Source organism: Ammospiza nelsoni, chromosome 2 (genome assembly GCF_027579445.1).
Source record: "Ammospiza nelsoni isolate bAmmNel1 chromosome 2, bAmmNel1.pri, whole genome shotgun sequence".
NCBI classification, from domain to species: Eukaryota; Metazoa; Chordata; class Aves; order Passeriformes; family Passerellidae; genus Ammospiza; species Ammospiza nelsoni.
This window is the reverse complement of record NC_080634.1, coordinates 46,724,205-46,741,996: the sequence shown is the minus strand read 5'-3', so window position 1 is coordinate 46,741,996 and position 17,792 is coordinate 46,724,205. Positions and strand designations below refer to the sequence as shown.

General features: G+C 43.1%; 1 protein-coding gene across 1 annotated transcript in view; it reads left to right on the top strand.

Annotated features, from left to right (window-relative positions):
- ARHGAP20 (Rho GTPase activating protein 20) overlaps positions 1-17,391 on the top strand; it is a 56,671-nt gene extending 39,280 nt beyond the window's left edge. The window contains exons 8-15 of the mRNA XM_059466239.1: positions 2,880-2,946; positions 4,874-5,056; positions 9,155-9,333; positions 12,264-12,425; positions 13,414-13,523; positions 13,755-13,944; positions 14,393-14,504; positions 16,100-17,391. Coding sequence (XP_059322222.1) covers positions 2,880-2,946; positions 4,874-5,056; positions 9,155-9,333; positions 12,264-12,425; positions 13,414-13,523; positions 13,755-13,944; positions 14,393-14,504; positions 16,100-17,199 — 2,103 coding nt within the window. The 3' untranslated portion in view covers positions 17,200-17,391. The remainder of the gene's footprint in view (positions 1-2,879; positions 2,947-4,873; positions 5,057-9,154; positions 9,334-12,263; positions 12,426-13,413; positions 13,524-13,754; positions 13,945-14,392; positions 14,505-16,099) is intronic.
- Positions 17,392-17,792: the final 401 nt, after the last annotated feature.

Here is a 17,792-nt window from a genome sequence, read left to right as displayed (position 1 = left end):
AGATGCAGTGATCCCTGCTAGATCAAGTGCTGCCTCAGCTGGCTTCCTTTGCCCTAACCCAGACTAGGTAGTGCCTCAGGTGTGGTAGAGGATCAGTGCCAGGGACAAGAATTCTGGCTTCTCACTGTGTTTCACAGCATGGCTCCAACCAGTACCAGTGATCATCATACACAAGCTCCTGGTGACAGCTTTTTAGCTGGTCTATCAGCTTGCTGTTTGGGTAACAGGATTTTTTAAAATGTTTTACTCATGATGCATACATTCATCTCATTGCATGGAATCTGACAAGTCTTTCCTTACCACAGCCCTGAGTGTGAAGAGTTAAATATGATGAGGAAAATGCCACTGTTATGCTTCCCTGGGGCTTCTGGAGACTCACAGCAAAAGTTGGAGTAACCTCAGGATTTGCCTTCCCCAGCATCCATTATCCATAATTTACACAGGCTTTTAATGCAGGAGTCTATTCTGCTGGCTTGGCATTTCCCAGGCACAGCAATTTGTGTCTGCCCATCTTGTTATGGCTCAGACATCTCATTTACACCAGGGCTGGGGCCCTGGCTCAGAATCCAGTAGTCCATTTAATTAAGGAATCTCTGGAGTCAATAGAGGGATTGTAAGGTGAAAAGGATAAAAGGTGAATTAAAATTAGGATTTTAATTGCAGATTGTCTCCCCTGCTCTGCACCAAAAATCAGGAGACTGAGTGCTATTACAGCTGCAAGTCTTTATTGTGATGTGCTTCATTTTTACCCATTTTACGGGAATCATTTGCGTTTCCTCACTTTGTGTACAGAAAAACCAGGAAAATGGTAATATTTAAAGAGAATACTTGGAGATTAGCAGGACAAGGAGCTGGTTGGGTTTCAGCATTGTGTTCTTTTGTATGTACCACAATCAATCTTTTCCTCCTCTTTACGTTTTTATTTCAAGTAGAAAAAGAATGAAAGCCATATGAAAGATATAAAACCTTGCCTGCAGAATTATTTGCCCAGCTAATATACTACATTTTTTACTGCGTCTTTATAGCAGAAAGCTTTTTTTTTTCATTAGAGGCGTATCATAAGATTAGCAATAAAATCAAACAAGCTAAATAAATTAAGCTGTAGCCTGCATATCAATCAAACACCCAGCCCCCTGGTAGGATTGTTCGGGCTGTAAGGAAGCTCTGCCTTACGTGCTGTATCAAGGTTTTTTATTTCTGTCCACAGAGAACCACTTGAAAGGAGCTCCATGACTTTTCAATGGCACTTATAAAAACTACATTTCACATATTGTGTGATTAATGGGGCTATTACTTTGGCTGAGTTCACTCTGGTTTAACACATCAGGGTTTTTTCCTCTGTGGTTTCTCTAGTGAAATGACAGCTAGCTCGTGCAAAATGGCATTGATCATCTGCTCCAAATTATCAAGTGGGGCAGAAAGAAGGGCCTTGGGTTTCTCAGCTTTGTAAGTACACTTGCTGACTTTTCTGGGACAGTCACATTTATCCTGACAAATGGCCTCATAAAGCCATAAAGGACAGGATTTGCAGTCAGAGATGAGCAGTCTGCCTCCTGCAACCATGCTTAACTGGCCCTTCCCTTCCCTGCTTCCCCTTCACAGCAACGAACCCTTTCATATATGTCTGTGAAAGGAAAAGCAAATACCCTTTCTTGTGCTCTTCAGCTGTATTTATTTGCTCCTGGCTGCTTGCCCCAAGGCATCAGGGATGTCTCCAAAGCCTATTTATTTTCTTTCTGCCCCCTGCTAACTGACTTAACAGCAGTGCTAATATGGGCCAGAAAGCTCTGTCAGTCAGAGAGCAGACTGCAAAGGCTTTGTTGGGTGTATCAGCATTACATCAGGTGCATGCAGCAAGTAGGAAGAGTCTCAAAAGCCTTAGGAACGCTGGGTGAAGGTCCAGAAAATGCAGGATAGTAGGCAAGTCTGTTTGAAAGGAGGTAGGAATTAACTTTGGATCTAAGTAAATGCTGTCATGAGGTATTTATTTCTTTTTATAGCCAGAAAACTTTTTTATTTTGAACTATTCTGATTTAGTAGTCTCACCAAAAAGGGATTGAAGGTAAAATAGATCACTTTTAATGCAGTGTATTTATCCACCTTTTTTTGGTACATTTATGCTAAAGGCAATATTTAGAGCTCGCTTTAATTTGGTTTGATTTAAATGAGAGGTTTTCACAGCTTTTCCCAAAAACATCACATTCCCCAGTCTTTTGAAAATGGTCTCTTTTGATGTAAATTTATCCTCTCTACTGTACACTTTAAAAGAGGGCTCAGTAGTCTTAAAACACCATCCAGCAGTCCCAAGCCCTTCCACACATAAGGGCTGCACAAAAAGGCTGCCAGCGCCCTACAACAAGATTTTGGGGCAGCACTGAGTGCCAGGAGCCTGGGGCTGCCACCCTTGCCTTGGCATCATTAGCGTGGGCTCACGTGGAGGTGCTCCTGCCCTGTGCTCCAGTGTCAGTCACAGGATGCTCTCAGCTCACCAGCATGAGCTCCTCCTGCTTAGAGATGTGGAAAAGCTGTGGAGAGGGTGGAGCAGAGTAGTGAGGGGGTCTGACATCCATCCCTCTGCTGCCAGGAGGCGCTGCAGTCCGAGGGAAAGAACTGGGGGCAGATCTCCCCCTTTTTCTTCAGAGATGATGGGCTCCAGCACCTCTCACTGCTCGGAACTGAGCCCAGGTCACATAAACCACACTACATACGACAGACACACTGCAGGAATTTTGCTGGTGGCAGACTTGGGCACTGCAAAAGTAAAGGGGATTCCTTTGACCCTGCTGGCAAGGTGCAGATTATCCTTATATTGTGAGAAACTTTATCTGAGAACCTGTCCTTAATGGCTGACAAGCTGATTCTTAGTTTTGGTTTTAAAGGGCTCTGAAAAAGACTACAAGCTATGGGTGATTTCAGGAAGAGAACATGCTCCTTACCCTCTTATTGGTAAGTTGTTGACATTGTCTTGTTTTTCAATATTCACTCAGTTACTACTGCTGTAGGGACCAAGAAATAGAGAGAAGACTAAAGTTCAGCTTCCTCTTTTGCTTTGTTTTTCCTGTTTTTTCTCTTACTTCCCTATCACATGAGTTTGCCTCTCTGGAGTTAGGGAAATGGTGATCCTTTGTTTTGAAGAGCAGATGTCTGCTTGTGTCACTAAGAGGTTGAAGAAGTTCATTTATTTCTGCCCCAGTTTTGCTGCATGAGCCCCAGAGTTTCTGCAGAGTTGGCCTCTCAAGTCACCTCCTCTTCTGGAGGTTGTCCAGCTTTCCCATATTTCTTCCTACACCTCCATAGCATTGTCCCCTCCTCAGCAAAACTCAGCAGAACTTTGAGAAATGATTTTTCCTTCCACAACTCAAGTTAACTGATTCAATCCTTTCCAATCCTGTATTTCTCATTTTAGCTGACAGCTCCTCTCTGATTAGGAGCAAATTAGTGTTTATTAATTTCTAAAATGCATTTCAAAACATTTCAGGACCAGGAATCAACACAAATCTCAGAAGTGATTGGATGGAGTGATTTGATTTTGGCCCATGATTCACTGAGAACAAATCCCTTTCCATTACTAAGAACATTTTCCTTTAGAAGCCCAGCATTACTTGTGCTGCATGAGTTTGCAGATAATTAGAACAAGAAAAACTTGTGGATTTTCTGGTTTTTTCTCCTGCACATCTAATCCCAGTAAATCTTAGCATTCCTTCTCAAAGTAACCTTAGCTACAAATGCTTCACTGGAGTCAGACAACATTAATATTTATAAAGTGTCTAACTTGTGCACCTTATAGAGAGTGCAAACTGTTTTGCCTTTGAAACATACCAGACTTTGGGTTTCTGACCATTATTGTGTATCTTCTTCAGATCAAATCACATCCATGGCGTTAAACATAAAACCAGAGAATTCAGAAATGGAAAAGGCCTTTCTAATTGACTGACTCTCACTGCAAATTCAAGTTGCAATCCTTGGAAAAGAAGAATCTGACATGAAAGTGATGCTTTTCTTGATACTTTTATGCAAAGGTTTATTAGATAAGGCAAACTTTTATTACAGGTGCACGTCAGAAGCAGAGTTTGCCTATGCCATAGCTTCTTACTATAATCTCAAATAACACCTCTTCCATTCTCTTAGTGTTCAAGTCTAACTGCAAGCTAACAAAAACATCTTAGCATTGCATCCACATTTCATATATTTAACCCACCAGGTCTTCAGACAAGTTGGAAAAGCATCTTTCCGGTGGCATTTGTGAAAGCTCCTCCAGAAATGAATTGCCTCTGTGTAGTCCCCAAAGATGCTGGTTAAGCCAACAGAGCTCATTTGCATCAGCCCTGTGATTAACGTTTCCTTCCTGTTTCAGCCTCAGACAGGAACCATAATTGTGTCTCATTTGACTGAGCTGGTGGCTGTTGGACTTAACATGCTATGGGAGGGAAGATCACTTTCATACTGGAATTTTTTGGTTTTGCATGCTCAGCAGAAATTTGACATGTCTGATCCCAAAATCTCATTTCCCTCCAGAATGATGTGAGCAAGCAGTACCTAACTTTCAGTGCCACAATAAAAGCAGTAGAAAGAGTAAACGCTGAACTCAGAAATAGTCACTTTTATTTTTTTTTTGACAGGCTTTTTTATGTGATACAGCTGTAATAGATCAGATTTTACTTTTACATCTGTTTAACTACACCAAACACGGTAACTCCCTATCTGCCAGTTTATGATTTATGCCCATGCAAATATGGAGAAAAGCAACAATTCTTAGATTACTGAGAAAGTGCTGCGGGCCAGCAAGCCAAATCTGCTTTTCCTCCAGGGCAGATGGAGTTTTGCAAGTCTCCAGTCAATCCAACAGAGATGATTTCTATTTCTCTTTGAACAGGCCACGAGTATCCCTTTGGAATCACAATGAGCCACATTCGTGACGCCATGCCCCACGGATCAAAGCCCTGTGCCTGCCCCAGGCAGCTCCAGGGCCCTTTCCTGCCGGAGCAGCTGCCCCAGGAGCTGCAGTGCCAGTTTGTGCTGAAGCCCAGCCAGGTGGCCGTGTGCCAGCAGCTGAACGGTACGTTGTCCCCTCAGCCCAGCTCTGTCCCCACACACAGCCTGGCCACCTGGCTCTGCTGCAGAAGGCACATGTGCCGGGCTGGGGGCACAGAGGAGCGTGCAGGTGTATCTTCCAGCTGCTCTGGGGGGGTTTGCACTCTAGCACTCACTGATCTGAGTGTGCTGTTGTACATGTGTCATCTTTGGAAGTTACATTGTGACAAGCTGCCTGTCAAGTGATTGTTCTCAAGTCAGCAAAAGAAAGAATCTCTCCCCTGCAATTTTTGTGAGTCTTGTTAGCTGAGCTTCTCTCTGCAGCCCTTGCTGTGCTCTGCAACAAGGCAGGATGGTTTCACAGTTCAAGAATCAAGGCTTTGGCACAGAATTCCCATGGAACATTTGGGAAATCCTTCATCTTATAAAGTACTTAGGACAACGCTCTGCCTTACTGGGACCCTCAAGTGGCAAAGTCTAGGCAGGTACCTGGGTACCTAGATGAAGTAAAGTGAATAGAACTGAGCAGATAGAACTTTATTTCAGTGCTCTTTGAGTAAAATAAAGAAGGTAATATTTTCTTCTGCCTTTGGCCTTGATGCTGCAAAAATAGGAGCACCTGCTGTCTGTTTTGTACTCTGTTGTCAATGACACAATGACTGTGCTCTGCTCATGATAAAACAAATAAGGAGATAGTGACAGGATTGGGAAATTAGACTTAGGGCAAGGATACATCCCATGGTGTGTTTTTGTTGTTCTGAACACCCTAGCATTTTCAGCTCAATTAGGTGCCTCACTTCACCATTAATAACCATATCATAGAAAAAATAACATCCACACTGTTTTCTTGGGCACTCCCCAATACTTAAAATCTTCCACAATATATGAATATTAATAGAATCCATTTGTAATGGTTTTAGAAATTAAGTACAGTGAAGCTATACCAGAGTCCATTACAAATTATTTTGGAAATTGATTATATTTTATATAAATTAATTTCCTTTCCACATGCATTCATCCACCCCCCTCCCAGTAATTTGTATCATATATTACTTCATGGCATATTTTAAGAATGAGGCAATCTAGCAAAGGGGTGTAATTAGGTTTACAGGCCCTGCTTTGGCAGCTGATGTTGACTGGCAAAAGAAAATAGAAATGCAAATCAGGCCTGTAGAGTTCTAATGCAGATGTGTTATCATCAGTGCTGTGCAAGCTGTAGGAGTGGAATGAGCCTGGCTTGGGGCAGCAGCAGCCTGGGGCAGCCTGCAGGTCATGCACAGAGACTGTGCTAAATGGGAGAAAGAGGCTTTTAGTGCATTCACCTTTCCTTCTTTCATTAGACAAAACCTGTTGAAGCGATGTATAGGTGTAAATGCTTACAAAGCAGGTTATCTCACATACAGTGCTGTTCCTTGTGCTTTTCCCGACTGTTTTAGGTTTGGAAAATGGCAAAAATTACCTGCATGCAAGCCAAGGCAATGGTCTGGCCTTTGAGCTTCAAATCAGCAAGCCAAAATCTGTGTTGGGTACCCACTGGGCGCACTGCCACATACAGAGTGAATATACAGAGTAAATTCAGTATCTGTAACCCCACACTTCACTGCCACATGCTGTGCTGCCCTCCCTGCCATCACTTCCCTGCAGTGGGACACCGCTGTGCAGGATGTGCTGTCCCTGCTGGAGGCATCAGGGACCAGCTGCCAGCTCCAGCAGTGTGCACCAGGGTGGGACAGCAGTGCAGGTGCTGACAGGCTGGTGTGACTGAGAGCTGGCCCTCAGGTCATGTAAGTGGTTCTGTGGACACCAAATTGCATCAAGTGTCCTGGCAGGATGGTTAAAGCAGTACAGGAGAGTTTTCTGTGTGGAATAAATGGGGTCTTTCTGTTGCCTCTGTTGTAGCCTTTCAGCGTGTAACAGGAATGGTCACCTACCAGTTAAACATAGCCATTAAATTATGCTCATGAGCACATTGTTAAGTAGAGCTGAAGATTTATTTAGAAGTTTCTGATTAGTTTCAAGGAGAGGAAATGCCATTTCCATGGCTAGGACATTAACTATGACTAGACATTCCCTTCATGTAAAATATGAGCAAGAAGAGGTGGCTGCTGGGAGCTCTGACCAAATTTTTCCAACAAACTGGTATTACTTTTTTCTGATTCTGGCTTAGAATAATCCACCAGAGTGAGGCCATGAGGTCTTTGTGTGGAAGTACTTCTGCAGAGCAGTAATTGGCATCTGTCTTGGCTGAGAGGAGTCTGGCCTTGTCCTAGTATTATAACTTTGCAGAGGTTCAAGGAAAGAAAGTGAACACTCACCCCTTCTCATCTCTTCTTCAGCTTAAGACTTGTGAACACCCTTTAAAAGGAGGTATGAAAAGGATGAGTTTTCCTGTTTTTCAGTGAATGTTAGTTTTTAAGGGACAGGGCATTTCATTGGCACACATCAGTTGTTGGTTTCTGCCCTGGTGTGCTGAAGAACTGGCTGAGATTTCCTTCCTGTCCCAGGAGAGAGCTGCAGTTCCTTGCAATGACCCCTTCTTCACATTCTCAGTTTGAGACATGGCTGATAAGGGGGGAACAATTAGTAAAATACTGAGAAGAGTTCCTAATTTTAAAACTCTTTTTTTTCTATTCCTTGTTCTCCAAAGTAACTTCTTCATTTTTGCTTCCACTGAGATCTACTGGGTGTACAGAAAAAAACACCAATATGTATTTGCTGCTGTGTCACTAGAACACTGGCAAACCTTTGTTTGTGAAGCAAACCTTATTCAGGTGTCAATATCTAGTTCACCTGAAGGAAAAATTATCATTTTTCAAAGTTACAGGTCAGATATGGTCTCCCAAAACATAATGTTAGACACTGCCAGACTTGCATTTCTTGAAGCTTTGGACTGCTTAAAATGTATGTCCTCATTATTTTTTATGGAAAGCATTTTTCTTCAGGCTTTCACATTCATATGTTCACGTTTGGAGTTAAACTGTAACTTTTCATCCTGTAAGCATCTAATGAAAAGACTTCCACCCATTCCCAAAGGGAGCATGATCTGGAATGGAATGACCTATAATGAAAATCACTCTTTGAGCTAAAAACCAAATTCTAATAAAGTATTGGAGAGAAAAATCTGGTATTGTACCACAATCCTTAGTTCTGCAAGACTTGGTTCTGGCCTCCACGATAGCAGAAAGTAAAATGTTTGGGAGAACCATCTAATTAAAATGTCTGTGGGGTAGGCAAGAAACTAAATCAATGCTGATTGGCTTTGAAAACATCTCAGAAAGGAAAAATATATCAGATTCAGTTTTTCCCAGTCAGCACTTCTGTCATAAACAGTCCACCCTCCTTTTCCCTTTAGCAGTAACCCATGCTGTTAAGAAGACTTCACAGTGGCTGGTGTTGAGAAAGGTCATATAAAACTCCCATTTCTCTGTCCCAATACCAGTATTTCCTTCTCTCCACCCTGCAAACAGGAGTTTCAGTTAGTTGATGTCTGATGAGGTATGTTACAGTGGGGACAAGCAGAGCCCATCAGTGTGCTGGCAGCGTGCTGCAGTGCTGGAAGGCAGTGATTGAAGGGCAGGCACCATCCTTGGGCCACAGTCAGCAAATGCTTGGAGTGAGGACACTGATGATACTCCTGCTTTGTGGAGAAGAGAGCAAAGGCTTTTCCTGGTCTGAAAATGCCCCATCCCGTTAGCTGATTCTCTGTTGGTATTTGTGGGGAGAGTCTCCCACATTGTCAGGAGAGCTAGGATGTGCTGAGGTGAGGGCAGTGGATTTGCGCCTGTGGGTGGAAAATGAGTTATTTAGCAGAGTGCAGCTGTGTGAAGTCAGCAGGCTGAGGTTTGCCATCCTGCACTTGGTGGAGAGTGCTGGCATTGCTCCAACAGTGCAGGGCAGACCCTGGTGATCCCCTTCAGGGCATGAGTGAGGCAACACATTCTACACACACACACACACACACACACAGAGGTATGTGCATGGTGGATTAGGCTTAGCTGGATGCAAGGAGTTGGTTGAGTTCATGACATTTTTTCCTTTGAAACCATAGCAACCACCAAAACCCAAATACTGGAACTAGAATTGAAATGCATTTCTTGTAATAAACACCTTTCTCTTTCCCCAGACTTAAGCCAAAAGTCATTTAAAAGGAAAAGATCTATCATAAATTGGGCTTTTTGGCGTGGCCCAGGCACTCACTTGGACAATGCACCCCTCTCCTCAACATCTGCTGTTCCTGGGAAGCTCTTTGGCCTCTTACTAACAACCATCTGTGAGGATGACAACCTGCCCAAACCCCTCTTGGTGAGTCCCAGGCTCAGGGTTGGGTCTTACAGTGGTGGGATTTCTCTGTGTGGTAAATGAGGGTATGTTTGTAAAAGGGACATTGAAATTACCCAAGCAAAGAAACCAGAAAGCTTTCCATAGGGAAACCTCATTTGTGAGTCCCAGCAAGAACTTTGGTTTTGAACATATTCTGTGGTCAGGCCAAGTTAACAACAGCTTGAGAAATGCATGTGATCAGTCTGCTGCTCTGGGCTATTTCTCCTTTATAGCCCATGCTATAAGGCTGGTTCCCTAATCCTCACTCACACAGTGTAAATAAATGCCACATTCACACATATTTTTTAAACCACTCCCAAGATCTCTGTAAAATCCCCACATCCATAAATGTCTCATCCACTGTCCCATATAGGCAGCCCACGCATGCATAAAATGCCACCTGCCCATAACCAGGCAATTTCAGAGCCTTTCTTGAAGTCATTCCAGGGCAGACAAGCATCCTGAGTCCTCATTTTTGGTCTGACAGCACCCCTGCAAAAAATAGGTGGCAGTGTGGAGGCTACAGTATCATCTTTTCATCCTGCCTTGAGGGAGCTCTGGTGCTGTGGGTGCTCTCAAAACCAGCCTAGGAGCATGAAAAAGGTTGTCCTAGAGCCCATTCCTAGGCATAATTAAGGCATGTATGTGGCATTTTTGGTCATTAGAAGGCCCTGTTGTCAGTACAGCAGATGAAGTAGTTACAAAGTGGGAATGAGGGCCCTTCATCCTAGCAGCCTGACTTCTGGCTGGAAGAAATTGCCAGAACCCCACTGAAATCAGTGGGGTCACACCAGTTTACAAGAGGAGGTGTTCTGTCTCCTAAGCTGGTGCTTGATGTGCTGCTTTATCACTGCCTGAATAGTGAATCATACCATGTTTCAGGTCTTTTAATAGTGTTTTCTTTTGAAGAAGTGTGCATTTTTATTATTTAGGTTATTTAAATAAGCCCTACAGAGATGGACTCTGTGTGGCTATGATCACCTGATCTCTCCTTCTCTCTGTTTAAGAAATGAGCCAATGCTGCATTTCAGAAATTTCTCCAACACATAAATAATAGTAAATTTTATTTGAAAAAAAATCCCCAAAGTTACTAAGCAGAGAATCACAGCTTGGTAGACTTCATGCTTTGAATTTTAAACATTGTGTTCATACCATAAAATAGAACTTCTGAATTCATGCAGCATCTCTGGAGAATAGAATACTGGGGAACTGAATGGGATTTACTTGCAAGAGAAAAAATAGCAGGGATGAATGCTGCAGGCATGCTGGATAACTGCTTCAGAGCTTGCAGCTTGCTTTCACAGCTGAAGGACTCTCTTTTAGTCATTGTCACACTGAATTGTCTTGCATCATAGCTTCATTCATGCAATTTCATCTGGGTTTGTTAGTTTAATAGGGGCTTCCCATTTTTATCTTGTGCATATTTTGTTCAAAATGTATTTTGAAAGGGTTTATTCATGTGCTAACACCCTGTGCTGTGGGAGTCAGCTTGTTTTGATGGGAGAGCTGTAAATTCCTGCAAAGAGAATGAAAATGCTGACTTGAGTCCTGCTGCCATGAAGGTGCTCCTCCAAAGTATCTGCACTTCCATTAATTCTTGATCTTGGACTTCTGCAAGAGTGAGAAAGAAACAGGAAAGAATAAAAGCAGAAGTAATAGCTTCCATTAGAGTTACTTGCTCTGCTGTGTGGCAGGAGAACCTACCTTACAATCCAGTCTAGAAAAGTCCCCAAACTCCATTCCTTATCCATTACTGTTCACTAATTCAGTTTAATGATGATGGACCAGTGTCCCAGGACCCCCCTTTGGTGTCCCTTCTCTTGCCATCATTTTTGATAACTTGGTCCTCAGGCCACTGTGTGCATGCAGATAATCCCAGGGTCTGTGTGCACGTGTTTCCCCTTTCAGAGGGATAACCCTGACAGATTCTCCATGGCATGGAGCAGGCCTGCAGGAGTTCACCTGCATGTCTGAGAGATGGCCCTCAGGAGACTGCAGAGAACTAAGCATCAAAATAAGCATCTGGCAAATATCCTGAACTTGTTATCTCAGGAGAAATTTCTGCATTTCTTTTTCTCCTTGTTTTCCTTTTATTATTTAACAGAAAATATCAGTCCCTCCTATTATTTTAAAGGCTAGGCAGGAATCTGCTTGTTTTCCCTTCTCTAATAAGCTGTGTGCTTGTTTAATCCTGTGCAGCCTCACTGGCTTCAGGGGAGCCACAAGCTGAACTTTGTCCCCCTTGGAGTGACCTCCCAGGCAGGAGCACCTTGCCTCAGAGCTGGTTCTGCTGACAGCCCTGAGCTGCTTGCAGAGTCTGATACTGCTCACAAGCAGCAAAGGGGTAAAAACCTGACTCTGATCTGCTGTAGAAGTGCAGATATGTATTAACAAACAAAGCACTTTCTAGTTTAGATAAAAATCACTTTTTTTTTCAGATATCAACAGTGAAACAGAATTCTGTCTGTGGTTGGTGATAATATTAGCTACAGTGATGAGCAGTGAGGGTCTCATACCTTTCTGCAAAGCAGTGTCTGACTGAGGCCACTGTCAAATGCAAAGCTTTGAATTAGATAGACCACTCTCCATTTCCCATACCACAGCATTTATATGTTTAAATGACTTGGCTGAAACTTGCACGGGTCCTGGAAGGTCATAAAGAAAGTTAGTGCTCAGCAGTGGCAGCACAGTATTTCTGAGGGGATGTTTCCCAAAATGAGATCCCTAAATCACAGCTTTGCTGTGCAATTTGGCAAGATCTGGAGAGTGAGCCTAGATTGTGTTTGATTTCTGATATGTTTTAGGATGAAAAGGTTTTCTTCTGTGGCAAAAATGGCAAAACTACATTTTAGTGGCACTGGACAATAAAATATATTTATGGGAAATCCTCTTGGCCTTTTTAATTTTTTTAGGACATGCTTTCCCTCCTTTACCAAGAGGGGCCTTCCACCAAGGGTATTTTCAGACGCTCTGGAAGTGCAAAAACATTCAAAGAGCTAAAGGAGAAGCTTGATTCAGGCACTGAAGTGGACCTGGCCCATGAATCCATATTTGTGACAGCATCTTTGTTTAAGGTATGTGAAGATTGTTCCTGTCTCTCTTTTTGGGTGAGCGCAGCACAGATCCTGTGCTCAACCAGGGAGGGCTTTTCTCCAGGGACAGGCCCAAAGAGGAATGAATTAACAAGAATGGGTGGCACATTAACCTTGTGAGGATCTCCACAGGAGGCTACCATTGAATTAGCATGAGGAAGAGAAGTAGCCAGCTTGTTTTGCTGACAGCTTTCCTGAGGTCTGTGCTACACCCTGGTCCTGTTACCCTCTGCATATGAAATACTAAAAGGCATGTTTGCAGACCTGTCTCCTTACACATCAGTACTACCCTACACTGCAGATCCTAGTGAGTTTATAGTGCTGCCATAAGATTTTGATTATTTTCTCCATGCATTGTACAGTCTTGTATGTCAAAACCAATGTTCCTTGTGCAAAAAAAGCATCATAGCTTCCCTCAGCCTAACTATTTTGGGAAGCTAGGATTTGGCCTTTTTCCTAAGCTGCAACAATTTCCATGTTCACAGTTGAAGTGTTAGGAAAGAAGAATAGCAGGACAATCAATGATTAGTTTAAGTACTCCATTGATTAGAGGAAGGAAGGTATTGATGCCTTGGAGTGCTTATGGTTGGGAGGTATTTGAGCTTGTCAGCTGAGGAGAAGAAACAGGTACTACAGATGAAGTGAAGTGATAAGACAGACATTATGCAACATCAAAATAACTGGTCTCACTGCAGATTTTTTAGTTCAGCAATATCAGATGAAGCATTCAAATACCTCTATTTTGACAGGAAAAGGTAGAGAAAGGCTGGAAAATAATCACTTTAAGCATAATCTAAAGTGCCTCTATCTCAGATGATTTTCTTCTGTTTTTGGTGGTTGTATGTAACAATATACTTGCCAGCAAGTGCTGTCCTATTGATACATCCTCTTGTATCTGTGTATGTTATTCCTACCCCCTCACATGCCCCAGAACAGCTACTCACGTGTTTTGTTTTTTTCTCTTGATAAGGATTTTCTTCGCAACATCCCAGGCAGTATTTTATCATCCCAGCTGTGTGATAAGTGGGTCTCTGTGCTGGATCAAGGAAATAATGAAGAGAAGATAAAAAGCATCCAAAGGTGGTTATTTATATTCTCTACATTCTTTTCCTACAAATGTATATCCCAGAATTCAGAATCACAAATATTCAATTTGCAGGTTTTTTTTAAACAAGAACATATCTTTGACGTTCTCCCTGGTTTAATTAGTGGACCATATTACCCTGTTTCTGCATTTCCATTATCTTGACTGGTGTATATCTATGGAAAGTGGTCACTGATGTGAAGAACTCTGTTTTTATGTGTTTTCAGGTTACTAGAGCATCTCCCCAGAGCTAATGTTGTTCTCCTGCGTTACATCTTTGGAGTGCTGCATGGGATAAAAATGCGATCTGAAGAGAACCAGATGAATGCCTTTAATCTGGCTGTCTGCATTGCACCTAGCCTGCTCTGGCCTCCTGTACCCTCCACTCCTGATATAGAAAGTGAATTTATTAAAAAGGTGAGAAACACTTTGGTGTAGCAGAAAACCCAACCAACCTTCATCCCATTCAACCAGGCTGTTGGTTGCAAACATGAGAAGCTTGGTACCTCTTCAAATCAGGTCTTGTCCTCTTATCAGGGCTCCAGAAACATTCATCAGTCCATTCTCATAACCTTCCTAGGAGAGGGAGAGAGAGGTCATAAAGCAATGTCCAGTGTGTCAGCAAAATGCTTCTCTCTTCAAGAGGATCTGTGGTTGTGGTGACCCCTGAACAGGACAGAGTAGAATGGAAAACATGTTTACAAGGATGTTTACCAGGACGGTTTATTGGGTCCAGGAGACCAAGAGAGTAGCTCCTGGCTGCCTTCATGGATGACATTTTGCTCCTGTTCCTCATCTGTATGGTGAGCTTGTCCTGAGTTGAGAATAGAAGATCTGACATCTCTCTCCCATTGCTTTGTTGCAGATTTCTAGTCTGGTACAGTTCCTCATTGAGAATTGCTGCAGGATTTTTGGAGATGAAATTGCCTCCCTCTTTGGAGAAATACTGATGACATGCAAGAGGGAGAACAGCTCAGGTAATGCAGATTGACGTTTTGATCCTATTAAGACAGATAAACTCAGCCAGGCAAAAGACTGGTATATTCCATGGAAGAATGCTGTTCCTTCTTCATGGGGTGTTCCCAGATACTGCTGTTCTCTTTCCATTCAGTTCCCCAAAGAATTGGTCATAATCACTGATTCAACTTACCATAGACCTGGATCATGTCACAAAATGCTTTCACAAAGACTCTTGCTCCTGTACCGGTCATCTGAACCACTACAGTTAAAAAAGGAGGGAGGGGAAACAAAGAAAATTTTAAAAGAAAAAATTTGGTGAAGGTTTCCTCTCAAATCTAGAATTTTTGCCTCAGCCTTTGTCTTCCCAAAATATCAGGAGTGATCAACAGTGGTCATAATACAGCTGTCACACCATTACACTAGGGTTGAAAGTGTCTGTTCATTATCAAAAGAGAGAGATCTCCAGAGTTTCAATGGGACATCCAGATTTTGCTGCTAGCACAGAAAAATCATGGAACTGGTGACTGAAGGTGTTTGGCAGACTAGTTGACAGAGATTTCCAGATTATCGTTAATGCTTTTATTTCTCCAGCCCTCTGATTTTGATGAAGTTTTGTGTCTCTCTTTAAAGTATTTCTGAAGCAGCATTTTTGTAAAATAAATTTTGTCACAGGTGGCCTGTACTAAAAGTGGTAATGGCACTTGTGTCAGCATGTCTGACTGACTGTGTGTGGCTGTTTCAAACTCCTGATGCTCTGCCTCCAGAGAGATTGGGTGAAATTTGGCCTGCCCCCTTCCCAGGAGTGAAGCACATAGGGTCTGCAGTGCTGGGATGTGCTGGCACTGAGAGCTCAGACCCACAACAGCAAGGTCACAGCAGCTGAATGAGCTTTCAGGCAGGCACTGAGGCACGGTGACTGCCCGTGCATGAACTGTGTCTGCTGCAAATGTGAGATAAGACAGCTTAGCCTAACCCAGAGCAAAAGAAATTTAATGTAATTCCAATTATTGCAGGTGCAGGATAGGGTCCAGGTGTGCACTGCTCAGTGCAAATGAGGTGGCTGTTTAAGCTGAGCCTAAAACTTCACAGTGTTGCTCTTAAAAATACTGTATTTTCTGGAAGAAGTAGAGGTAAGAAATATATACCCTGTTCTCTGCATTTGTCTAAAAGAAGGATAGAAAGATTAAATGCTGCTTTCATTGTCCAATAATGAAAAGAAAAAATAAATAAATTACCAAAATATGTATACCATATATGTATCTATGTATATAAATTATTGTTTACAGCTGGATTAGCTACTATCCATTTAAAAAAACCAAACCAAAGCAAAACCACAACAAAAACCCCCAAGCCTTATTTGTGCCGTTATCCTGTATTTCTTGACTGAACAGTAGCTTAGTACTCACTTTAGCTTCTCCAGTTCAAAATTAAGGGAGCAATTTTTTATTAAATTCTTAGTACTTTTGCTTGAAGAATCTTTAAAGGGCAAATGCTCCTGAAAGTAAAGGATACTTGCCGGAAAAAAAAAAAAAAAAAAAGGAAAAAAAAAAAAGCTGCTTGTCAGGAGGGCGGTTCAGTCACTGATGTGTTAACACTTGGTTTGTCCTTGCAGATGTTGCTTCTCTCCATCAGAACGACTCTTCCTATGACAGCCTGGAAAATGAGGCAAATGATGAAGCTGACTCTTCCTCCAGTGACTGGATTAAAACCTGTGATCAGGATTACAGAAGCAGGGAGTCTGTCTTCACTCTGAGCGACGGCGATTCGGAGCAGACAGAGGTGGACGAAATCCAAAGCCAAACCAAGCTGAAGCAGTTGGAAATTTCTGACGACGCGCACCCGAAGTTTTCCTTGCAAGACAACTCAAGCAAGTCTCCCTACTCCAGTGGTTTCCCCCCGGGAGCTGCCTCGGGTGCTCCCAAGGCTGTGCGGAGGCAGCGGCGCTCCTCCGAGCCAACGGTTGGCCTGCAGGCCCGCGGTTCCGGCCGCGCCGAGGACGCCGGGCCACGCGAGAGGGCCACACGCAAAGCCAGCTGTGACGTGGTCCTGCCTCATGGAAATGAGGAGTGTCTCTGCCAGCGCCGGTCGCTGCAGGTGGAGAGGCAAAAGCTCAGCAATCAGAGCTTGCTTGTAGGGATTGATGTTGGTAGAAGTGACAACACAAACAAAAACGTTGAAAGGAAAGACCTGTCTCATGGTCTCCTGCCTCCAACGCCAGAGGGATTAAATACTTGCTCAGGATTTAGCTCTTTTAGCCAGTCTTCTTCTGGGACATCTCCATCTGTGTCGTCAATTTGCTCCCTGGACAGTGCTTTCTCCCAGTTTTCAGACCAGGCTCTGTTTACTTTCAGTGAAACCTCCTCCCATTTCGACAGCACTTTCCAGTTGCTAAAGAAACACGAGGATGCTGCTGCTGCTGCCGCTGTGGCTGATGACTGTTTCCTTCCATCCACCACAGTGCCACCATCTCCACAACCTACTGACACTGGGGCTGAGAGGGGCTTGGTGGGGCCCAGCAGCAGGTCAGCACCCCTGAAACCTACTGATGGAGGCCGTGGCTGTTGCATTAAGCCCGACCTTCAGCCATTGCCTCTGAAAGTCACTGGGAGAGACGGACTTCATGAGCAAAGAGGTGGTCTAGAAAAGCATTACAGCAATCCAAAGTTTGAAGAGACTGACCAAAGCTTTTTGCAGAGGAATTTTAATGCTTAAAATAAACACCATAAAGAAAATGCCTTTGGTGTTGATGTGTGTTCATTTTAAGTTTAACATCCAGATTGTTCAAATTTAATTGAGCAGTCCCCGGACTCACAGGTTTTCTTTTTTTAGGAAACTGAGTAATGTTCCAATATGAAGCTTTGCGGGAACATTGCAGGAATAATAAAAATTGCTGAAAAGCAAGCAAACAGAAATCTCCTGAAAATCTGGAAGGGACCCAGGAGGTAACTAAGGCCAGTGTCCTGTTCCCTGACCCTGCGAGGGCAGCGGGCTGCCTGCTGGGCCTCTGTCCTTGAGCACTCGAGTGTTGAGCCTTGCAGATGTGAGTCCGAGTCCTTTGTGCTTTTGATGTAGCGTGCAAAGTCAGCATAGCTTCCATAACTGTGGTACTATACTACTGTTCTGAAACTGATAAATATGACCTTCATTGTCCTCCAAGGAGTGTGTTGTTTTCTGTATGTTTATACAGTACGTTCAATAGGTGTAGTTATTTCTTTCACGCTGCAAAAGAAAGAAAAAAGTAAACCCAAAAATATGTAAAGGGAAATGCTGAATCTTGTAACTAACACCTTGCAACTCTATGTTTC